The 26,542-nt window shown below is 37.6% G+C and overlaps 1 protein-coding gene across 1 annotated transcript in view; it reads left to right on the forward strand.

Moving 5' to 3' along the window:
* The first annotated feature begins 293 nt into the window (after positions 1–293).
* LOC150083013 (arf-GAP with dual PH domain-containing protein 1-like) overlaps positions 294–26,542 on the forward strand; it is a 107,631-nt gene continuing 81,382 nt past the window's right edge. The window contains exons 1-2 of the mRNA XM_090378354.1: positions 294–375; positions 12,948–13,173. Coding sequence (XP_090234480.1) covers positions 294–375; positions 12,948–13,173 — 308 coding nt within the window. The remainder of the gene's footprint in view (positions 376–12,947; positions 13,174–26,542) is intronic.

Here is a 26,542-nt window from a genome sequence, read left to right on the forward strand (position 1 = left end):
ATTAAGTAGGGGCTCGAACATGTTCTTTGCCCCCGGGCTCGAAAAATGGTAGCTATGCTACTGCTACAAATCATACCTTTTCGCACAAAGAGGACTCTGGTGGGGATGTTAAGTTCATTTTACAAAGTTTGTTGTATCAATTACTAATTAATGGTTGTTTTTGCTGAGGCCTGCTCTAAAGGCGAGTTGCATGATTTTTGACGTCATGAATTTCCATATAGTTCGTGATATCGCCAATGGTTCGTCGCCCTCTGAAGGGATTATTTTTTTTAAACTCTATTACGTTAAAAAAAATGGCGGAGGTGTGTAGGAGGGCGCTGTTAGATCTGTTGAAAGTTAGTGGCAACGATGTTTGTTGTGATTGTGGGCAGAAAGGTATATCGTTTTGGCGTTAATAATATTAAGCCTATTGAAAAGTACACGTTTGATCTAAAAATTGAAGTTTTACAAGAAAAATATGTTTCAAAAACAACTTCGCGTAAAACCAAAACAAATCTGCAAAAATATGTTTTGAAAAGTCTGTCTATTGGTACCAAAATAGTAAATTATGGTATACAGAGGAATAGCTTCCGGGTATTTACAATATTGTAATTGTACACAGTACATTTGAAGCGAGTGGATGGGTGAAATGAGGTTTGTTTTTTTTTTGGCTGATGCTGTATAAGCTTGTTTTCTTGCATCATGTACCGTTACTAATGCTATTTATTTGAGTTAGAATTACAAAAAAAAAAAAAAATCACGTTATAATTAAAATTCCCTTAATTTATGAAGTTTTTCATTACATGTGAAAGATATTTGAATTATATGTAATCTTCTGCAAATTGAAATAGAAATATCATCACACTGCCATCAGAGGTAAAGGAAAGGGTTTTTGCTTCCGTAAAAGGTGACTACAGTGGTCTCAGACAGTTTTTAAATTCTGTATGGTGGGATCAACTGATGACAGTGTTACCAACAGCAAAGAATGATGTTAGTGTTACCAACAGCAAAGAATTAATTGTGGAAGCTACTAAAAGTTTCTTCCTATTAAGAAATATTGTTCAAGGTTTAGGCCTAAATGGTTATCAAATGAACTGAGACTCATGACAGAGAAGAAAAATGCATGGGATGCATTTAAATTATCAGGCGACACAGAAGCCTATGGCAGACATAAGCTAGTCTGTAATCAAGTCACAAAGGAGGTTAGGCAGGTGAAGACAGATTATGAGAAATCTTTAGCAAAGGATGCTAAGAAAAACAGCAAGAATTTCTTTACTTATATAAACTCTAAAAGGAAGGAGATGAATCTGACTGGTCCACTTGATATCAATGATTTGACTGTTGATGATCCTGCTCAGATAGCAAACAAACAGAATGAGTATTTTGCATCTACATTCACACATGAGGAGTTATTAAGGTTTGAAAATGCCAAAAGGTTATCAAATTGTAGCAAGGTGCTTAATGCTTGTATAATAACTGAGAACAAAGTGGAAGAAAAATTGTTGAAGTTAAACATAAGAAAGGCACCTGGAGTGGATGGGATCTGTCCAGTTATATTAAAGGAGGCGGCAAAGGAGTTAAACAAACCCTTACCATAATTATGAGAGCATCCTTGGATGCAGGGGAGTTCCCCACTGACTGGAGATGTGCAAATGTATGCCTAATTCACAAAGGGGGAATCGAAGGATGACACAAGTAATTGACCAGTTCGTTTAACTTCTGTTCTGGGTAAAATGGAGTAGTAGTGGCATGTGATGTAAGAAAGCAAGTGTATGAGCTTATGCAGCATCAGTCAAAAAAAAAAACACATCATTCCCTCCAAACGCCTATCGAGTTCCTCCTTAAATTTATTTAACCTATCAACTTACGCAAGGACAGATGGAAGTTTGTTCCAGCAATTAACCACCCACTGGCTAAAGGCAAATTTCCGCACATCTATTCTACATCTGCCTTTTCTTAATTTGAATTCATGCCCCCTTAGGTTCGTAATCTGAACAAGTGGAAGGATCCCATCAGAATTCAGCGTGCTCAACCCATTCAAGGCCTTATACACCTCAATCAGATCACTGCGCAGGTACCTAGTCTCCAGCCACTGCAATATGCAGAACTTTAGCCTCTCTTGGTAAGAGGATCCCTTCATTGCCCTCACAAATCTTGTTGCCCTTCTCTGTACATCCTTCCTAAAATGAGGCCTCCAGACCTGTATGCAGTACTCAAGGCACGGCCTGAACATTGCCTTATACAGAGGGACAATCACTTCCTTCTCTCTGCTAACAAATTCCTATATATCATTGACAAAACCCCATGACCTGTCCTGGCAGCGTGTCTGCATTGCTCAGAAAACTTCATATCTGGCTGCACAATTATTCTCAGGTCTTTTTCATTTTCTATCACCTTAAGTGTAGTACCACATAATTAAGGGAGTCACTAGTTAAAGATGCATTGCAGGATCATCTAGACAAGACTGCAGCAATAATTCAGACGGGAAAAAATTCAGAAGGGAAAGTCCTGTCTGACAAATTTGATTGGATTTTATGATGTGGTTACAAAGGAACTGGATGCAAAAAATAATTTTGATATATATTTGGATTTCAGGAAAGCTTTTGACACTGTTGTGAATGGAAAACTACTGTAAAAATTGGAGCAGAATGGTATTAAGGGTAAGTTGCTACAATGGATAAAAGGGTGGTTGAGTGGGAGAAGATAGAGAGTAGTAATCAGTGGGTGCTGCTCTGCGTAGACTAATGTTATTAGTGGAGTCCCGCAGGGTTCAGTGTTGGGTCCACTGTTGTTTTGTATATTTATCAATGATATTGATGAAGGTATATCAGGCTTAGTGTCGAAGTTTGAAGATAATAGAAAGGTTGGCAGGGTTGTTAATGACAGTAATGGCAGTGTGCTACTGCAACAGGATCTAGAAAATTTGGGCAAATGGGCTAAGGAGTGGCAATAAAATTCCATCCAAATTATGGAGTTGTATCTTATTTGTGGATTTGTCATGTTTTATGTAGTTCAGAATGGTCAGTTAATCAGTTATTTATCAATTAATTAATATTGCTTTGGTGCAACTGATCTCTAATAAAAAATCATGGCACAATTTTCCCCTCTAGCTTTCACAGCACATGTTTTTAAATATTTCAATTCTTTTTTGAAGGGATTTTGATGTTTGACTAGACTGGTAAGCCAAATTCACATCTTTCACTTTTTGTTTTAACATAATTTTCAAGAAAGACTGTATAAACACTTTTTGCATATTATCTTTGTGCTTGTGGTTCCCAATCCACTCAAAATCAATAAAACATGTTTTATCATAAAGTTTTTTTACAAAATTTCCTTGTGAAATACCAAATCAACTTCAGAAAAGAAGATATTTGATACATATATCATTGTATCCAACAGTTCCTTTTATGGCCACTTCAATCCATACTCACTCACATTAAAATCTTTAAAATACAACAACAATTTGTCAATATAAAGATCTTTTGGGCCCAATAGTAAATTTTTACATGTTTCACAATTTTTGCACTTTAAAATATTTCTGGCTAGATAACCCAAGACACTTTCATCATAAATATCCATATACTCACTGTATCTGGTCGATTCCGACTCTTTCACTTTTTCAGTTAGATTTACTGGATCACTGGCATCGTCCTGAACCAATTCAAGCCAAGTATCAGTATGGTTTAGAGGTCAAGAAGAACAGCATCAGCATCTTGTCAATTAGATAATGTAGGTGGTAGATGACTTTCATCAACCGGTGAAATACCACCACTTTGCTTATTGGAGGCTTGAAGTGGTGAAACCCATGTTTAGTCTCTAGAGCAAAGTTTCCGGCATCCCCCTCCCCCCATACTTCTCCTTCAACCCATGCACGGTACTAAGTACTATAGGTTTTGATACCTTTCGTGTTTGGGGTTTTCATAAAAAAAAAAAAAACTTTGTTTTTATTTATTGTATGCACAGTTTGTCTTTTTCCTGCATACATGCTTCCTCAAACAATTCAGCAAAACAGGCAGAATCCTGGCTTATTAGCAGTGTTCAACATTAAATGCTTCAGAGTTTTTCTGCTTAGTAAATTGAACTTCCTTCTCAATAACTTATAAGTGCTTGGGCTTTGAAGGTAAACATTAAGAGCAAAAGCCTTGCCTATGGCTGCCCATCTTCTGCCTTTCGAGCTGCACACAGATGACCAAATTTGGGATAAAAGGAATGCATATTGTGCTGCAGTAAGGCTATCCTTAACCCTGTTGAGCAATAAATTTTTATTCTGCTAAAAATTTCAGAACTTTCTTTTTAAGCCTGGATGTAACTGATCTCAAAGTTAAGATTTTTCCTATTTTGGGTGGTCTTTTTTTAGTGTTGGCTCATTCTCTGCACATAACCCAGGTACTTCATGCAAATTATCACTCAACACAGTTGTTTCTGTGTCAAGTATGGCTGGAAAATATGGAGGGAAGGCCTCACAATCAGTTGAAGGAGAAAATCAGTATTTGGCCAAGCAAATTTCATAAGGTTTTCTTTCCTTTTCAGTGCTTGTTAAACACCAATCATAAAAATGAGATCCACCCAGTCTAGCATTATTATATAATAATGATGCATAATTATCTTGATATCAAATACTATCATACTTGCCTCTGTGATACCAACTGCTTTCAGCCAGTCAGTAATCAGGGAAAAAAAAAAAAAAAGTCAAAACTAGGGATGATAATTAAAAAAATAGATTAATATGTACAGGAATAGCATATTTTTAGAAGTGCACATTTTGGAAGGGAAGAGTAAACTCCCCAACCCAACATCTTTACAACAGTCTTTACATCTATAAATTTTATAAATCAACAGGGATTACCTTTATTTTAAATATAGGAAGCTTCTTTTCCAACTCTCCTAGTCCAGCTCGCTAATAATTCTTGAGAATGGCGATATCTATTTTGTAAAGTAGGTGGGACATCTTCCCCACTGTCAGAACCGTAGTGTTCAGACTGTGCGGTCTCAACAATGAGCGCTCATGACTGCTGTCTACAAACACCATACTTCTGGCAGCATGGAAACCATTACTTGGATTGGCATAAATTTAGATTTTGAGGTCTAAACTGTTTAATAAATATGGACTGATTATTTCTTTCGGTCCTATAGCTGGACTTTAGAGTTTAATTTAGGGGTCTAATAAAATTGGATATGGGAGGGGATTATTCTCTACATTCCTTAAGGTCCGACTTTCAAAGTAAATTTCTGTTGTTTTTGATTGTGCTGTATAAATTGCAGACTTGAGCTTTCCAATGGGTTTAAAAAATTGTTTTGGATCAATAATTTTGAATCATTTTGCTGATAAACTTTTCATTTTGGATCACTAGACCCTGAAAAATATGTGATTAAATTTATGTGCTTGAACAGACTTGACGTTTCGATTATGAAGATAGAACAGTTTCTTAGACACGGTCAATAGCTTCAAGTTTCTGATTGGTTAAGGCAGTGTGGTAGGATTTTATGGCTCAGGTTAAACATTTTACTGAAGCTGGAAAATACAGGAGACAATGAGAGAGAGAGAGAGAGAGAGATGTATGAAGAATTGCTGAAAAAAAACAAACTTCCGGTGACTTTATTCTTGATTGTGTGATGAATTGCAAATTATAAGAACTAAGTTTGAGATTTACTTCTAAAAGAATTTGGAATGGCTATGGCAGCCTCAATCTACTGGAAATTCACTTGGAATAATGGTTAATGCAATAGCATCATTTATATACGTAAGTGAAACACCAAAATGGTAAAAACGGCATCATTTTTATTATATCTCATATTGTGAACCATTATGAATTTCTCGTATGTTGGGGCCATAGCCCTTCCAAATTCTTTCAGTCTATAATGTTATATACTATCTGGCATCTTTCATATTGTGAAGTTATATTTCATAACTGGGTTGTCACTTATTACAACACCAGGGTACCTACCTACGTACGTACCCACCCACCCATGAGAGGCCAAACAGCTTTGAAACGGCCATCTGTGTGGTGGTATCCACTGAGAATAAGTAAAAAGTCTTCTCCAATGGTGAAGCATTGCTTATTCAAGGTAGTGCATTATCAGGCAACTCGTTATGAAGGTATTCACAATATGAGATGTGATAAAAATGATGCCATTTTCATCATTTGGGTGATTCACTTATGTATAAAAATGATGCTATTGCATTAACCATTACATCAAGATTTACTTCTATTAATTCACAGTGCATCACATGTGTGACATCTGAGACAACCTCAAGGTCCTTGAGGTTGTCACAGACATTCTCTCAGATATGCCAGACAAGCTGTACTTGCTACCTGGGAGTCTAAAACGCTGATGGAACTGATATTCGGGTGACACTCAAGTCAAGTGGACCCAATTTTGGCGAAGTCCGGACGGTCTGTGACAGCCAAATCCTCTGCTTGCACCTTCACGATGGTGGGACTGTTAGTAATCCTGGGTATAACCTCCATGTACAAGTACATGGTGGGTGACCACCCAGGTGTGAACCAACGTAAGCAGGGGTCGAGGTGTGGCGCCCACACCACATGGAGGAATGCCGCCCCTCTATGTTACCAGGCGGTACTAGGTGGTAGATGACTCTCATCAACCGGTGAAATACCACCACTTTGCTTATTGGAGGCTTGAAGTGGTGGAACCCATGTTTAGTCTCTAGAGCTAAGTTCCGGTCAACCCTTCCCTATCTCTTCCATCATGCAGTATGATTGATGACTTTTGAAGTTATGATGAATGTCGTGGCGAGATCCAATATTCCTTACATTTCGAGGGTACAGCTCTAAAACGGTGTTCGCAGGCCGGCCGCTAGTTAGTACACCGGACCGAACCTATTGGTAACTCTCTAGGAGGCTTCCGGATCAGCTAGTGTATAATCTTGCTACCTCTACTCTGCCAGATAGTGACTGGAGGGAGTCCGAGTAGTGTGTATGCGGGGAGCATTGTCGAGGCCACGTTATGTCAAGGATCTCGGTATATTCTTACCACGTGTACGCCATATCCAAAAATTTCATTACTTCATACAGCATGTCCCACCCACTTTTTCTTACTATTGAATACACCATGAATTGTCAAAATAATAGAGCAAGCTTATCTGCGAAAAGAGCTAAACCTCCCAAGGACTTCCTAATTCATTTCACAAATATACGTGGTCTCAATTCTAATATCAACGATGTCCATTTCCACTTGCAGTCTGCCAAACCCCATGTACTTTTTCTGACAGAATCTCAGCTATCGGTTGATTCAACTACTGCTCATCTCAGATGCCCAAATTATTCGCTGTATGATTCCTTTCGCCTCAAAGGTGGTACTTGTGCATATGTCCGTTCTGATATTCCCTGTCAGAGACTTGGAAATTTGGAATCTCCTCTCTTCGATCTTCTCTGGCTTAAAATCTCTCTACCTCATTGTGTCAAATTCATCTGTTGTCTCTACCGTTCTCCCAACTCCACTAATCACTTGGAGCTCTTTGACTTCCTCTCTTTGCAACTTGACTTTCTCTAGTCCAACTTTCCTAACAGTGAGGTAATTTTCCTTGGTGATTTTAATGTTCACAACTCCAGCTGGCTTCCGTTTTCTAGTCACACCGACCCAGCAGGTCGTGATGCTGAGGCTTTTGCAATTACTAATGACCTAGCACAGATTGTTCATTTACCTACAAGAATTCCGGACAATCCTAATCATACAGCCAATACGCTTGATCTTTTTCTCACAAACAACCCTTCTAAGTACGCGGTCGAAGTGAGAGGTCCTTTGGGCACTTCAGATCACAACTTGGTGATTGTATCTTCTCCAATGGAACCTTTATCTCATGGCTATTCCCAACCTCGTGTTGTTTGGCATTACAAGAATGCAAAATGGGATGACCTGCGAGACATCTTTTCTTCTTTTCCTTGGTCGGATTACTGTTTCAAAACTTCTGATGTCAACGTTTGTTCAGATCGTGTCAGTGAAATTATTCTTGCAGGAATGGAATCCTTTATTCCACACTCCACTTTAAAATCTCGTCCTTTATCTAAACCTTGGTTTTCCAATAAATGTGCTAAGGCTGTTCAAGAGAAGAATGTTGCATATCGTAATTGGCTTGTTTCTAATTCTTCAGTTTCATTTTCTGCCTACACCAAAGCTCGCAACAATTGTAAAACAGTTATTAATCAGTCCAAACTAGAGTACGAACAGGCTAAGAGTAGAAAACTTGCTTCTTGCCCTAATGGAAGCCGAGCGTTCTGGTCTCTTGCCAAAGCTATTGGCCGCAACTTTTGCCCATCTCTGCTCCCACCTCTGTCCAAACCAGATGGTTCTGTTGTCACTTCAGCCAAGGATAAAGCTGACCTGCTAGCATCCCATTTTTCTTCCAGCTCATGTATTAATGATCTTGGTAAAACTCCTCCCACCATTCCCAACACGCTCCATTCAATGCCTCCTGTGGTCTTCCGTCAAAAGGATATCAGAAGGATTTTGATGAATCTGGATGCTAAGAAAGCTCCAGGTCCTGATGGTATTTCTCCACTTGTTCTCAAAACCTGTGCTCCTGAACTTACTCCTATTCTTTGCCGCCTTTTTTCACTTTCTTATTCCAATGGTGTTTTTTCTTCTGCTTGGAAATTTGCTCATATCCAGCCAGTTCCTAAAAAGGGTGACAAATCCCTCCCATCCAATTATCGTCCCATTGCAATTACTTCTACTCTTTTTAAAGTAATGGAGAAATCAATTAACCGCCAACTCTTAAACTACCTAGAAACCTTCCGTCTGATCAACGATCGCCAGTATGGATTCCGTCAGTGTCGATCCACTGGTGATATTCTGGCTTATGTTACCCATTTATGGACTAATTCAATGGAAAGGTTCGGTGAAACCCAGGTAGTTGCTCTTGACATCTCAAAGGCTTTTGATCGTGTTTGGCATAAAGGTCTTCTAAACAAGCTTCCATCTTATGGTTTGCCAACTGTTTTTAGTAATTGGTTATCCAGTTTTCTCTCTGATCGCTCACTGAGGGTGATGGTAGATGGCTCTCTGTCTTCTAACTTCTCCACTAATGCCGGTGTCCCCCAAGGTTCAGTTCTTTCTCCCACTCTTTTCCTCTTGTATATTAATGACCTTCTTCCATTAACGGGAAATCCTATCCATAGTTTTGCCGATGATAGCACATTGCATTCCACTTTCCATTTTGAGAAACCTTGTCCTGCCCAATCAGCTTCAACTTCTCGAAAATCTGCTACCAATTCCTTAAATTCCGATCTTCAGGTAATTCTCCAGTGGGGCAAAGACAACTTAGTTGATTTCAACCCTTCTAAAACCCAGTCTTGTCTTATATCCCGCAAAAAGGATTCTTCTGCTCCTATGCTTATCTTTAGTGACACTCCGATTTCTAGGCAAAATGATATATCTCTTTTGGGGATTACACTGACTTCTAATCTCTCTTGGCACAAGCACATTACAAACATTGCTTCCTCTGCATCTAAAAAACTTGGTTTTCTCTTTCGCTCTCGGCGCTACTTTTCTTCCAAACAGCTGCTCACTCTGTATAAATCGCAAATCCGCCCTGCCATGGAATATTGTTCCCACATCTGGGGTGGTGCCCCCAAAACCTCTCTCAAGCTTCTTGATTCCATTCAGAAGAGGGCAGTTAGGTTAATTAATGATACATCTCTAACAGAGTCTCTCCACTCGCTTTCTCATAGACGTACTGTTTCTGCTGCATGCCTCTTCTACAAATACTTCCATGGGCACTGTTCTTCTGAATTGGCTTCTATAATTCCTGCTCTCTCTTTCAAAACAGTCCGAACACGTGCCGCCACCAGCCAACATCCATTTACTGTCCAACTTCAAACCCACAGAACCAACTTTTCGTCTTCCTCATTTATTCATTCAACTGCCGTTTTCTGGAACAACCTTCCTTCATATGTATTTCCTGAAAATTACAATCTACAGAAGTTCAAGTCCAATGTCAACAAATATCTTCTTTCGTCTTCTCAACCTCCAACCCAAGCACGGTACTGAGTACTATAGGTTCTTATACCTCTCGTGTTTGGGGTTCACATAAAAAAAAAAAAAAAAAAAAAAATCACACAATAAACTGAGATCAAGAATTTAGAACTAAGTTCAAATCTTAGTTTTAATAATTCATGCAATTACCATACCCACTGTGTATCAAATAATTTAATTGCAGATTAAGTTTTAAAAAAACAGGAAGACCAACCCCGGATTATACTATAAAGAAACTGTGCAGCCAAAGATTTTCAGATCTTTAGCTGCACAAACTTTTGAAAATTTAAAAATCTTTAGTTGCACATCTAAAGAATGAAAATGTTATCATTGCTCATCACTGCACGTGTAGTGAGCAATGATAACATTTTCATTCTTTAGATGTGCAAATGTTATCATTGCTCATCACTGCACGTGTAGTGGTAATATTTTGAATTTTTTTAAATGTAATTTTTTTGTGTAACGGATATAAACAAATTACATCCATTAAACCTGTAGAATTTCATTAAAGTTTGAAGGAAGGCATGAAGAAAGAATATGACTTGTCCAAATGGCCTAAAATTTCAGGCTCTCCAGTTTTGGCCACATGGTGTAAATGAAAATTTGACTTTTAGTGCATAGCTCATTCCGAAGGATCCAAACAGCAGAAATGCAAATCATTCAGACGGGTTAGTAGCAGAAACACAAATTTTTTCTTTCTCACTTACGAAGAAATCGTTGTCTTCTTCTTTTAACCTTCATTTTGAAGTGCATTCCAGTCTTAAAATGTGAGCAAGAGTTCAGTAAAATGAATTTAATTGTGACTCACTTAAGAGCTTCTTTATTGCTCAGCATTACTTGCTCCTTTGCTGTTTATCAAAATTGAGAATCCTCCTTTGTAGATTTTCAGCCCCATAACTTATGTCAACTCATGTCAATGTGGATTATGACAGGTTTTGGAGATACTATGATATATCTCCAAAATCGTTATCGATACCCAAAGCAAAATATAAAAGCAATAAATGAGAACACACCTATGACTCATTTGGAATTTCTTTTGATAAGTAAGTTAATGTTACTTTTCTTCTAAGTATTTATTTAAGTGTAATTATTAGAAATTATATTATGATATGATATTTTACTGTTTTATATGGAGATGTATTTTATATACCCCCTTAAACCCGGGACTCAAAATGGAAAATTTTACGAAACAGGATACTTGTTAATAAAAAACTTATTTTTAATAATTAAGGTATACGTGGCAATAATCTCATCAAAGAACCGGAACGGCATTGTGGTTCATTCTCATCCATGTACAGGTCTGGAGGCCTCATTTTAGGAAGGATGTAAAGTTGCTAGAATGAGTACAAAGAAGGGCAACAAGATTGGTGAGAGGAACAAAGGAGTGCCCTTACCAAGAAAGGCTTAAGTTCTGCAAATTGCAGCACCTGGAGAATAGGCACCTGTGAGGTGATCTGATTGAGGTGTATAAGGCCTTGAATGGGTTGAGCAAGCTGAACGCTGGTGGAATTCTTCCTCTTGCTCAAATTAAGAACCCGAAGGGGCACAGATTCAAATTATTATTATTATTATTAGCCATATGGTGCAAGGAAACCTGAGGCTTATGGTGCACCAGCCAAAAAAAAAAATTTCTTAATTGCCCCGAGAGAGTCAGAAGCAGAAGGGAATCACCAAGAGAGAGAAGAATGATGATATCCAGCTCAGGACCCTGGGTGTGCCAAGCCCATACTCACCAGATGTGAGCCCCTGGATTGAGGAAAGACAGTTGTAGAATGGATGTGCATAAGATTGCTTTTAGCCAGCGGGTGGTTGATTGGTGGAACAGACTTCCATATTTTGTTGTGGAAGTTGATAGCCTAAATAAATTTAAGGCTGAGCTGGACAGGCATTTGGAACGATTGGAGAGGTGAAATGGGAGGGTTTTTTTTTGGCTGTTGCATCGTGCAACAAGTTTTTTCTTGCATCGTATGCCTCTGCGAATGCTAATTTCAAGCCTTTCTTAAACCTCTGTTTTAGTGTTGGCAAAACAAGACTTTTGGCCGATTTTTTCACTCTTCTCATTGGGGAGAAATTGAGTCACTCTGTGCTAACTCGTGATGCCTTTCTACAGTTATTTATAAAAAAATAAATTTCTTATATTTATTTTAAAAAAATAGCATTTACACATTACTGTATTTATTAAAATTAATTTACTCTATTCCTGCGATTACATATTAGGATGTGGGTGTCATCGAGCCCATACATTGCACAAAAAATCTGTTGTTAACTAGAATGCTAGTATGTTGGCTGTCGTCATCTGCCACTCATTTGGAGAGGTCCGGATTTGATTCACTGACTAGAGGAATTTCTAAAGTCCTCTTCAGCAGGGAGTAGTAGTCAGCTACCCCCTGCTGAAGATGCAGGCACATGTCATTATCTGCCGCTCATTTGGAGAGGTCTGGATATGATTCCTACAGTAGTCAGCTGGTCTCAGGCAGAGAGAGAGTAGTGCTCCCCACTAGGTAGTCAAAGTTTTTCCACCCATGAAACATGTAAATCAGTCTGCGAACAGATACACACTTCTACAGACAAATACGATTCTATTTGGATATGAGTGATAGGCGGCAGCAGCAGTGCCACTAAAAAATATATATATATTTTTTGTCTATCAGCACAATGATCTTTAAATAGCTATAGCTCTGCCCAGTGGCTCAAGTCATTAAACTGTTGATGACATTAGTCAGCCATTTGGTTAGATGATCCGAGTTCTTGAGTCAAGTCACTCACTAGTCATCATCATTCTGTTTGGCAGGCATACCGGTAAACTTTTTTTTAGGGGGGGGGAGAAGTGGTGACTAATAATAATGAACCTGAAAAGCCACCATTGCAATATTGAACATTTTAAATTCTTTGCACTTGTTAACTAGCAGCTGATCTCTGTTTTCTAGAAATTAAAGCTTCCCTCTTTTTAAATTGAACTTTATTTTTTGCAGGACCAGAATGGGCATCATATAACATAGCTATATTTTTATGTACCCATTGTGCTGGTTTTCACAGAAATTTGGGATCTCACATTAGCAAAGTTAAGTCGTTAAGACTGGATAATTGGGACCACAGTCAAGTGCAGTACATGAAGGATAATGGTAATATGAAAGCCAAAGCCAAGTATGAAGCATGCATTCCTCTCTGTTATCGTATTCCTGGTCCAGATGATGTTCAGTAAGTAAAACTTTTCTTTGAATTTGCTATAAAGATGCATTTTCACAATCAAAATTGCACAGTGTCAGAGAAATTGGTGATTATCTAAACTCAAACTCATTGAAATGTTTTATTAAGAAATTATATTGACTAAGTACATAAAAAAAAGCATTTTATTTTTTTGAAGATGATATCTTCAAAGTTGCCTCCTTGGTGCAGACCAGGGCTTGCATAAAACCGAGAAATTTCAAAACCGAGTTTAACTGAAGTTCACTCTTAAAACCGGTTTTAAAACGGATTTTCTCAGACTTAGGGAAAATAATTAAAAGCTTATAACACAGGTATTTATTTTATCTTGAGTAGATTGTACAAATCGTAATCAAATATTTTAAACAAAATCTATCACCTCTTATAGTAAAAAAAAATAAAAAATTAAAATTCTCCAAAAAAATAACCAGCTTGAGATTATACAAAATTACAAATTGTATTCAAATCCTTTGAATAAAAACTATCCTCTCGTATAGTGAACAAAAAAATAATAAGCCCTATAATAATAATAATAATAAATAAAAATAATGTGAAAAAAAAAAAACAGCTTGGGAAAATTACTATTTATTGCTCAGCTTTTTGCTGAAAATGATCCTTTAAAAAACACAGTATATTAAGCATTTTTCCTTATAGACTTGACCTTATTTTTGTGTTAAAGAGACCAGTGATCGAAAACACTCTGTCAGATTGGACACTTGTTGGTTTAATGGTCAGCAGTGCTCTATAAACTTTCTCAAGCTTTTCATTTCTACTGCTAGTTGCCTCCAAAATTTTAAATTCTTTGCTGATTTCCAATTCACTCAGATATTTTGAAGGCTCTTAGTTAATCTCTTTATTACACTATCATACTCTCACATGAGTGTATCTCCAACATCTGAACTAGACAAGTCTTTGTTTTCTTCTAAAAGAACAGTTCGTTTATTTTCAGTTTCTTCATTCAACGCTAAGATTCCTTCGGAATGTTTTGCAAATAATCTCTGATAAATCTCTTCAGCATCCTTTTTCAAAACTTGCTTACTTGGAAAATCAGGACCTGAATCTGAACCTGAATCTTCTTTCCTAAACTTTTTGGGGTTGTGTAGATAGCTCAGCAAAGCCACAGTTTGGCAATTTCGTCTTGCATTGTAACGCTGCAAAAGGCTTTGATGAAACTTGAAAGCAAATGGGTTTTCTGCTGTATCAAGCTTAGCAAGCAGAAATTCTATTGAAGACTAGGCTTTAAGTAAGCCTATCTTCTGGGGTTGTAGCCTTCAGAATCATTTCAACTGGTCACTAAGTTTCACATAGCAATTCAAGTGTTTTCCAGTCATCGTCAGACACAGCTTCAGTTGACAGTACTGCATATAGAGTATTTGGAATGCAATTTTTCAATTTCAAAAATCTCTCAATCATATAGAATGTGCTATCCCATCTAGTCTTGCAATCTAATATAAGTTTATATTCTTTCCCATTAAATTTTGCTTTAACAAAATTTTGTGATGTCATTTTTGGTAGGCAATTTTTGAAAAAGCTTGCAAATTTTTCTGACTTTGTTAATAGTTTGTGCAATATTGGCCATTGGATTGAAGAAATAAATGAGCTCATCGGTAAGGTCGGTTTGATAAACCATGGCTTGCTGTCTTTCTTCAACTTCATCATCATCACTACTTTCTTCATTATTTTCATTTTCTTCATTGTCTTTGGGAGACTCAGAGACAGTGGCCCCATAATTGATTGCTTTTTCATAAAGTACATTTTTTTTTTTTTTTTTTATGGAAACCCCAGACATGAAAGGTATCAAAACCTATAGTACTTAGTACCGTACATGGGTTGAAGGAGAAGTATGGGGGGAGGAGGATGCCGGAAACTTTGCTCTAGAGACTAAACATGGGTTTCACCACTTCAAGCCTCCAATAAACAAAGTGGTGGTATTTCACCGGTTGATGAAAGTCATCTACCACATCTATAACTGACAGATGTATACAATGGGCTATACATTGTTGATGATTAGGCGTAATTTGCTTGCCAAACTTAATCATCGGTGGTGCAGGCAACAATATCCTCATCCAAGTTCAAACCAAATCCCTTCAAGTGTCCATTTACAATTTGCTCAGTTCTTCTGCTATCAAGTGAACCATTAATCTCAATAAGACCTAACAACCAATGATTGTCTTTTGAATGCACATTTATATTCATATAAATTTTATTTTGTATAGACGTATATTCATCATTGAATACCGTGCACCCAAAACCAATGAATTTTTGAAATGCTGAATGAGTTCTTCTTTAGTTTTATAATAATTCAGAACCATATTTTTAATTCCATTCACTGAGGCTGGTGGTAATTTATCGTATTTATTTCTCTGAAGGTGAAGGCTTGATTGTATAAACTCACTCTTGGCAATTGAATTAACAGAAAACCCATCTAAAGCAGTTAATTTTGAAATCTCTTCTTCCATAGATTTTTTAACGATAAAGTTTTCTAATGTTCTTACCATTTTTACGGGAGGTTCACTGTTATCTTGTTTAATGTCAATCTGATGCATTTTCTTTAAATGCAACATCAAAGGTGATGTAGATCCTCCAGACGACTTCATTATCTTCTGACATTTTGAACATTGTGCTTCATCTTTGCTTTTTCGAGCAAAATAATTCCATACATTTGATTTCATCTTAGACATATTAAGAGTAATAAATATTAATTAGTAGGAATTTATATCACCGACAATTTTAAATAAAAATATTGAAGATAACAAAGGCACAATACTATGCGTCACTCCCGCAAGCACTGAATGAAGAGTCTAAATGAGGCAAGTTTCAAAATTTTCACGAAAGAAATTTTTTATTTATTTACATGCAATTTTTTTCCCCAATTAAATCTATTGTAATTTTCAAAATTACATAAAAGCTAAATTTGGTGAAGCTGCTTTTTGGAGAACATTTGATCGCAAATTTAATAGGAATAAAGAAGCAAAAAACTTTTTACGATTGAAATTTGATGCAATATTCAGCGATCTGTTTCTAGTGGGTAACCATCAATAAGGCGTGTTCCACAACTCACTCAGTCGTAAATGAGTACACCTGCATCGTGCCATGATACAGGTGGGAAGATAAAAGGTACCCCTCCTAGATTTAGGCCACTTGCCCATGAGATTCGTACCTTAAAATAAAATAAAATAAAAAACATGTTTAAAACAAAGCAGTTGAACGATCCAGACAAACGAAAGAAAATGTGCGTAACAAAATACTATATTCGAGGGCTAACTAAAAAAATATTCGAATCCGGTTTTAGAAGTTCGGTTTCAGTTTTAACAACTCAATATGAAAACTGGATTTAACCGGTTTATAAAACCGGTTTGCAAGCCCTAGTGCAGACACTCTCCAGGCTTAAGTCTATACTGCCCATTACATGGTTGCAGTATTTCCACTGGGATTCTAAATATTTCTTATTTAATTCTGAGTTTATAACTTGTATGTGACCAAATAAAAGGGTAGCTGCAAAAAAAAAAAAAAAAAAGCTAAATTGGACAATCTTGCTACCGGTCCAGGAACATCTTCCTCACTGGATATGCCATGTCCTAAACTATTCAACAATTTTGTGACAGTGTGAGAGGTATCCCTATGTTACTGAAACCATGTGTCATCATTAATAGAGGAAACTGGTTAATGCTTGTGTCAGGCCTCTTGATGTGGTAAGGCTCCTAGTGATGCCGCTGGTTCTGCAGATTAGCATTACTGGGATCCAGCCCTAGGTTCCATGCTAACACCATAGCAATGTTTTGTGTTTGCTGTGTGCTGCAATCTGTGGAACCTTGGAAGGAGGGATACAGGTGCTTTAGGACTCCAACACACACTACTTTGTCCCCTGCTTAAGATAGGTGGTTCAGGGTTGGCTCACCCAGTATGAATTGTATCAATGCCATGCTCCTACTCTCATGGTTCAATTGACAAGATTCAGGCCCGGGAAGGTGCAGGTTTTTTTGGTGCCTGGATAATGCTGGTGTCCTACTCCTGAGTGCATTTATTTCTTGCCATTTCTAAAGTGGCCATCCCTTTGTGCTCTATGGTGGGTGGAAAGCCCAAGCACTGAAACAAAATCAAAACTAATGTGAATTCTGATAACCTAAATTCTTCTTGGACCCCAACATAGTCCCTACCAGAATGTTATGTCACATCAGCAATGAGGCTGAGAACTGAAACTATATGAGGCCTCCAACACCTAGATACCTGATAACCTATTCTTCTGGTGAAAAACCTATAAGGAAAATATTGCCCTTCTTTAATCAAAAGTTTGAAAGGGTTGGCACTCTTCCATAAAATGTAAAATGCCTACATTCTGGGGATATGCTCATTGAATTTAAGTGTGAGAAACATGCCGATCAGCTGCTTGGAGCTGCTTGCTCTATTAGTGGAATGCCAATGATAATAGCACCCCACATGACACTGAACTCATTCCAAGGCATCATCTTAGAATGGAACCTCCTTGAAGTGTCTGAAGAGGAGCTCCATTCTGAACTTAAAATGCAAGTAGTAGCAGTGGCAAAACGAATGTTCATGCATTTTAGACTCAACTGGAAACCTCATCCTTACTTTGAGTACACCAGTGTCTTCAAATTCAACTACAGCTGAGTATTCAACAACAACTATTCCACTGCCCATTAAGGCCATATATACCTAATCAACTGAGGGCGTTAAGTGTCAGAAATATGGACACTTGTAAACAGCCCATTGTGGTACCCTTGCATGCAACTGATGTTGTGCAAAGGATTATGAAATTACTGTATTTTCAGTTCCGAAAGTGACATATTTTGAGTGCCAAGGAGAACACCATTCTTACTTACTCATGACCATGTCAGCTGGCGCACTATGGCCACAGATGCCGATGCACCTAATAAATCGCCAAACAAACAGCATGCCAGCAGTGAAAAGAAGAAAAATAGATATACAAGGATTAAAGACAGAGCTAAACATATCATACCAGGAAGCAAGGAAAGTGGGAAAGTTTTGAAACCTATAAATAGTAATAAACTGTCATGCACTCAGAAGGTTGCAGGGAGATGTTCTGTTGGAACACAAATCAAAATGACTATTCCAACCAAAGGATCATTTACTCCCATTGCACACTGTTTCTGAAGCCTGGAAACACCCACACAAAAAGATCAGTCATTTGCCACTCCTATATCAGTACCTCCTTCTGCACCCCTGTGAAACAACAAAAACGTGGATGTTGAATTAAAGGAGATGCCAGATGACATGATCTTGGAACTCTTTGTGGAAGAAGAAGTAGACATAATAGTATCCATACCTCCCCAGAAAAGATAAATCCAAGACCAATAAGAAACCTCCTCTCAACGTTTCAGAAGTCACCAAGTGGCTTCACTAAGCTTAAATAATGTCCAGATTCATACGTAGAATTGCCATGGATTCCCGTGAATTATAAATGACATCAAGGGTCTGCTCTATGGACACAGTTCTGTTTGCAAGAGACATTTAAAGACAAATAGAGGACCCTAATTTATGGAATGTCAGCCTGATATGCAAAGTCAGGGGTATGGACCTGTTCATGGTGGAGTTACAATCCTAGTGGGCAACTACTCTTTTCAAGTATTGCCTCTTACCTCTTTGTAGGATTCCTCCTACACTCTGTTCTGTATATTTGCTGCATGGGATTGACATTTACCAGGCAGACTGATGATCTCATTGAGCAACTGCCATCTCATGTTCTTTTTTAGGAGACATTATTGGACATAATAACCTATTTAATCTATGGAATAGTGCAGACATAAATGTGAGGGCCCTATAATAGAGTGCATGCTCGAAAATAACATGTTCTTTCCTCCCTCCTAAATATGGAAATGAAAACCTTTTTTCACTCGCCTGCCCAAAGGTGTACTGCTATCAATCTCTCTGTCTGCTTCTCTTCTCTCCTCACTTGTTTACATGGAAAATTGAAGAAATTTCCCCATTGGAGTGACCAATTCTCTGTGATATCTGTTCTGACCAATAAAAGACCACATTGCTCATCAAGCAATGTGGTCTTTTATTGGATATCATGGTGGAAGTTTGACAAAACTGATTGGAATGCATTTGAACAGCTAGCACAGCTTGACATCACTGGAGTCAGCTAGGAACCTGTCATTGCTGTAGTTATATACATTATATGGTACTCTCCATGCAAGCGGTCATGATTACGAAAACATCTACTCGGCTTTGTCCATTCCCAAAACCACATCATAGGGAAACAATGGACAGATGATTCTCTGTGCAAGTTAATACAATGCTATTCTGACAGTTTTATACATTTTAAATTTGTTTTATTGATTTACAACATATACGTTTTACTGCATTTAGCCATCTACTGAGCCTTATAAGTTCAGTTGATTTTATTTCGCAGAATGACATTTTTATATTTCTACAATCAATAACTTTCTCTCTAGACATTAAAAAAGTTTTTCACCTAGTGATATTTATTCAAGCCAGTGGGAGAAGAGGGCAAGGAAATTACTTCACTACAAATGCAATTAATTATTGACAACTGTCTCCTGAGTTAGGGTTAAATTTGAAAGTGTCTGCAATTCTGCCCAGACACGATATGAGGGAGTACATGATGAGAGTCTTGTCAATCAATTCGGCCATGGAGGGAATGTGCAAGGCTCAAGGGGTAGAATTTTTTTCAGTGTGGTCTGTGCTTGTTAACAGGAGAGACTGCTTCCGCAGGGATGGGATACACTTAAATAGAAAGGGTGCAAGAATATTTGTTGATGCTATCGAGGCAGTGTTAGGTGGGTCAGAAAACTGCTAGCTTGGGGTGATTCACAGATTAAAAGGTTAAAAGTAGCCGTTGGCAGAGGTGAAGGTGATTTGCACAATTTCTATTAGAATAAGTAGCGACCTGGAGGGAGGGGTGCTGGGGGTTTCAGGGACTGAGGGCAGTCATCATGAAACAGATGAGTATATGGGATGTGTCAGGGTGAATTGCATGTATACCAATGCTAGAAGTATAGTAAATAAATTTGATGAATTTGAAGTGTTGGTCAAGACATCAAAGGCGGATATTGTTGAGATATCAGAGATGTGGTGTCACACTGATATTAGGAATGCAGAATTGGAATTTGGGAAATGCGATGCATACAGATAGGAAGGGAGGAGGTGTCATGCTGTTAATTAAGAAAAAGATAAAATCAAAAGAAGTGCATCCAGTTGATATAGATGAACAGTGCACTGTTGAGTCAGTTTGGTGTGACATAAGCACCGCGAAAGCAAAAATAAGAGTAGGAGTGTGTTGTAGGCCTAATGACTCGAATGAGTAGAACGAACAATTGTACAGAGAAATAGAGTGGGCTAGTAAATAAGAATGTCCTATAATTGGGGATTTTAACTTCCCAGATATTGACTGGAACTTCTGGATTGGTCACACACACACTAGTAAGACTTTTGTGGATTTATTGGATGATTGTTTTCTGCAGCAGCATGTTCAAGAGGCAACCAGAGAGGGTAATACTCTTGATCTGGTTATCAGCAGTGATCATTCGTGTATTAAGAATTTGCAGATAAAGGAACTACTAGGTGGCAGTGATCACAGTGTACTGATGTGGGATTTACTTAAAGATATAATTATCATCAGGGGTAAAGGAAAGGGTTTTTGCTTCCGTAAAGGTGAGTACAGTGGTCTCAGACAGTTTTTAAATTCTGTACAGCGGGATCAACTGATGATGTTATCAACAGTAAATTCTAAGTGGGAAGCATTCAAGGAATTAATCGTGGAAGCTACTAAAAGTTTCATACCTATTAAGAAATATTGTTCAAGGTTTGACAACCATTTAGGCCTAAATGGTTGTCAAATAAACTTATGACTCGTGGCAGAGAAGAAAAATGCATGGGATGCATTTAAATTATCAGGCGAGACAGAAGCCTATGACAGACATAAGCTAGTCTGTAATCAAGTCACAAAGGAGGTTAGGCAGGTGAAGACAGATTACGAGAATACGAGAAATCTTTAGCAAAGGATGCTAAGAAAAACAGCAAGGATTTCTTTACTTATATAAACTCTAAAAGGAAGGGGATGAATCTGACTGGTCCACTTGATATAAATGATTTGATTGTTGATGATCCTGCTCAGATAGCAAACAAACTGAATGAGTATTTTGCATCTACATTCAAAAAAGAGGTTTGAAAATGCCACAAGATTATCAAATTTTAACAGAGTGCTTAATGAGTTTGTAATAACTGAGAACAAAAATGGAGGAGAAATTGTTGAAGTTAAACATAAGAAAGGCACCTGGGGTGGATGGGATCTATTCAGTTATATTAAAGGAGGTGGCAAAGCAACTAAGCAAACCCTTAGCCATAATTATGAGAGCATCCTTGGACTCAGGGGAGGTCCCAACAGACTGGAGATGTGCAAATGTATCCCCAATTCACAAAGGGGGATCGAAGGGTGATACGAGTAATTACAGACCAGTTAGTTTAACTTCTGTTCCGGGTAAAATAATGGAGTCACTGGTTAAAGATGCATTGAAGGATCATCTAGACAAGACTGCAGCAATAATTCAAACACAGCATGGGTTTGTTAAGGGAAAGTCTTGTCTGACAAATTTGATAGGATATTATGATGTGGTTACAAAGGAACTGAATGAAAAGGATGCAAAAAATAATTTTGATATCATATATTTAGATTTCAGGAAAGCTTTTGACATTGTTGTGCATGGAAGACTATTGTACAAATTCAAGCAGAATGGTATTAAGGGTAAGTAAGTTGCCTACAATGGATAAAAGAATGGTTGAGTGGGAGAAGACAGAGGGTGGTAATCAATGGGTGCTGCTCTTCATGGACTAATGTTATTAGTGGAGTCCCACAGGGTTCGGTGTTGGGTCCACTGTGTTTTTGTTTATTTATCAATGATATTGATGAAGGTATATCAGGCTTAGTTTTGAAGTTTGCAGATGATACAATGGTTGGCGTGGTTGTTAATGACATTAATGGCAGTGTGCTACTGCAACAGGATCTAGAAAATTTGGGCAGATGGGCTAAGAAGTGGCAACTGAAGTTTAACCTTTACAAATGCAAAGTACTGCATATGGGTAGAAGTAACCTCAGAGAAACGTACCAACAGTGTGGTACTACACTTAAGGTGGTAGAAAATGAAAAAGACCTGGGAGTAATTGTGCAGTCAGATATGAAGTTTTCTGAGCAATGCAGACAGGCTGCCAGGGCAGGTCATGTGATTTTGTCAATGATATATAGGAATTTTGCTAGCAGGGAAAAGGTGATTGTCCCTCTGTATAAGGCAATGGTCAGGCCACGCCTTGAGTACTGCATACAGGTATGGAGGTCTCATTTTAGGAAGGATGTAGATTTGCTTGAGCGTGTACAGAGAAGGGTAACGAGATTGGTGAGGGGAATGAAGGGATCCTCTTACCAAGAGAGGCTTAAGTTCTGCAAATTGCAGTGGCTGGAGACTAGGCACCTGCGTAGTGATCTAATGGAGGTGTATAAGGCCTTGAATGGGTTGAGCATGTTGAATTCTGATGGAATCCTTCCACTTTTTCAGATTATGAACCTAAGGGGGCATAAATTCAAATTAAGAAAAGAGAGATGTAGAATAGATGTACGGAAATTTGCCTTTAGCCAGCGGGTGGTTAATTGTTGGAACAAACTTCCATATGTCATTGTGGAAGTTGATAGATTAAATAAATTTAAGGAGGAACTAGACAGGCATTTGGAGGGAATGGTGTGATTTTTTTTTCTTTGGCTGATGCTACATAAACTCACACTTGCTTTCTTGCATCACATGCTACTACTACTACTACATGCTTCTCTGTCTAACATGATGTAATATACAAAAAACATTGTAATGTTTTTTGTATATTAATGAATATTGTATACAGTATTTGTAAATAGTTTAGTATTTTGTAAAGTGTATAGTGTGTAAATATTTCAGTTAAATATTTTAGTCCTGTTCTTTCGGATGCAACAATGTTCCTCATGCATTATGGAACCCGAAGCAAAAGGCCTTTTCCTAATTGACCTATGTAAATGCAGGTAAATAATTACAAAGTGATATTTATTCGTCCTTGAGGATGCTGCGCACTACAAATGTACAGTTAAATAATTACATAGGTCATTTCCAGTGCAGGGGTGGGTGAGCAGGGGGTGAAACCCCTAGAGTATAATTATGTTTAAATAAGTTATTTTAATTTATGAAACTTAATTATCTTAATTATTTTGGTAACTTATTTATAGGTTACCAAGAATGGGTATTTTAACTTGATGCAATATGACCTAAGTTGCTGATGTACAGGTAGCCCTCGGTTTATGACGGGGTTCCGTTCCTGAAAGAACTGTCGCAAAAAAAATCGGTGTAAAATGAACCTAATTATATAACATAAGTCAATGAGAAATCAATGAGTTATGTTCCAGGCACCTCTCAAAATTGACATTTGTAATATAATATTATATTTTAAGCTCTGAAATGAATGCTATAAATGTAAAAAGAGTTTTTTATGAATATGAATCGATTAAGCGTAATACAATATAAAGTAACCAAACTAAATTTAATTAAATAAAAAAATTAAATTTTGTAAATTTACTTTGATATGTTCAAAGTTCAGACTGAATGTGTTTTGTAAGCTCCACTGTACCCTGCATTGATCTTTTTTGACCGTGGTAATGCAGAGATTTCACTTCTCTGAAGAAATCCCTGGTTGAGGATCTTTCCTTTTTTTGAAGAAAGCAGTGTTGACTTTTGAGATTTCCTGTTTCTTTCTTTGAGAATCCCAGAATTAGGGCCAATGGATACAATTATGCTCCTTTTCACTTTCACACTTCACTCCCAGTCATGTTTAAACTCCAGAGCTCATAAGTGAGGGTCTTTGTGGCTGAAAGGATGCATTGTAGATTACTTGTTTTCATAGATTTTAGAGGAGACTCTTCCATCTTTTTCTTTCCCCCTTCCTTCTGTTGGCTTAGTTCTTTAGCCAATTCTTCTAATTTTCATTAGAAAGCTACTGTCCTTGGCTATCAACAGCTCTTTTACATCTTCAGCTGTAACTTCATCTGAAGTTACAGCTCTTGAACCAGCCTACCTACACACACACACACACTTCTCATTTCACCCATCCAAATTTTTGTCTAGTTCTGCCTTGAATCTTTTTAAGCTATCAACTTCTACAACGGCATATTGAAGTTTGTTCCAGCGATCAACCTCCCGCTGGCTAAAGGCAAACTTCCTCACATCTATCCTACAACTGTTTTTCCTCAATTTGAATTTATGCCCTCTCAGGCAATTATTCTGAGCAAGGGGAAGACTCCCATCAGCATTGAGCATGCTCAAATCATTCAAGGCTTTATACACCTCAATCAGATCACCTCACAGGTGCCTAGTCTCCAGACACTGTAATTTGCAAAACTTAAGCCACATTGACTAACAATGACCAATTTACATTATTACAGAGAACATTACACAGTATTATTTACAATGTTGAAGGTAAAGTGACCTGTACTGTAAAAAAAAAATAAATATATAAGCATGCAATGAGTGGAGCAGTGAGTTTCGGCAGTCTAAAGCTTAATCATTGGAGGGGGTTGACATTTATGCACGTAGCTATGTTGCTTTCAAGGAGAATTAATTTTTTTTTGGTATATTTAACTCTTATTTGGTATTTTTATTTTTTTTTTTTTGGTAGTTGTTGGTGCATCGGCTTCTGTGGCCATAATGCACCTCCCAAGGTTTTTGCGGTACTTTGATCCAAGCCTGAGGCGGGATTCGAACCCGCGACCTTTGGGTTGCCAGGCAGGCATTTTACCCACCCGGCTAGCCCGGTCGGCCTTATTTGGTATATTTCTTGTTGTATTAATCTGCATCTCTGTGAGGCAGTCATCACTGATCTCATTGTGGCCATCAGGGGATTCATTTCTGTAGGTTGTTGGACTTTGTCATTACTGTGGGGTGTGGCTAGGACCAAAATTTCTGCTCTAGAGCAGAGTATATAGAATGCTTCCACCCGGAGCCTGACAGTATGATGCTTCTCAAACATTAGGATAGATAAGCTCAGCGGTGGGATTTCTCCAACATAGGTATCCTAACAGCTAAAGAAGATATAATAATGACCCTGATTAACTATTGCATGTAATATGAGGGAGGGTATCAAAAAGTTTGTACCCTGACCTAGATAAAACATCAGTAGAAAGATGCCATTTTTAATATAAGTTGTCTACATATTCAGTAACTAAAATGTGAAATTTCATTCCCGTAGGTCAGCGGTTCCCAACCTTTTTTGACTTGTGAACCCTGTTTCAACGTAATATTTTTATCGTGAACTCCTAAGCCTATATTCTCTGAAATCGTATAATAGTTCTGAATTTTTATTATAAAATATTACCAGTACTATGTTTTTATAAGCGACATTGCACAATAATAAAAATTATTATTAAGTATTATTTATACTTTGTAAATCAGCTATTAATCAGTCCAAACTAGATTTCGAACAGTCTAAGAGTAGAAAACTTGATTCTTATCCAAATGGTTGCCGAGCATTCTGCTCTCTTGCCAAAGCTATTTTTGGGCCGCAATTTTTGCCCATCTCTGTTCCCACCTCTGTCAAAACCAGATGGTTCTGTTGTCACATCAGCCTAAGATAAAGCTAACCTGCTAGCATCCTATTTTTCTTCCAACTCATGTATTGATGATCTTGGTAAATCACCTCAAACCGTTTCCAGTACACTCCATTCAGTACACTGAATCCTGTGCTTTTCCATCAAAAGGACGTTGATCGTTTTGATGAATCTGATGCTACAAAAGCTCCAGGTCCTGATGGTATTTCTCCACTTGTTCTCAAAACCTGTGCCCCTGAACTTACTCCTGTTTTGTGTTGTTTTGTTTCGCTTTCTTATTCCAAAAGTATTTTTTCCTTCTGCTTGGAAATTTGCTCATATCCAGCCAGTTCCTAAAAAGGGTGATAATTCCCTTCCATCCAATTATCATCTCATTGTGATTACTTCTACTGTTTCCAAAATAATAGAGAAATCAATTAACTACCAACTCTTAAACTATCTGGAAATCTTTCATCTGATCAATGATCACCAGTATGGATTTTGTCAGTGTTGTCCCACTGGTGATATTCTGGCTCGTATTACCCATCTATGGACAAATTCAATGGAAAAATTTGGTGAAACTCAAGCCATTGCTCTTGACGTTTCAAAGGCTTTTGATCGTGTTTGGCATAATGGTCTTCTAAATAAGCTTCCATCTTATGGTTTGCCAGCTGTTCTTTGCTAAATAATTAAATATTCATTTATTGCAAATACAGTAAGCCCATCACACCACATGGCTAAGGGCAGATAATACGATACGAAGGAAATAAA

This window comes from Mastigoproctus giganteus, chromosome 7 (assembly GCF_048544385.1).
Source record: "Mastigoproctus giganteus isolate SK-2022 chromosome 7, ASM4854438v1, whole genome shotgun sequence".
In the NCBI taxonomy this organism is placed as follows: Eukaryota; Metazoa; Arthropoda; class Arachnida; order Uropygi; family Thelyphonidae; genus Mastigoproctus; species Mastigoproctus giganteus.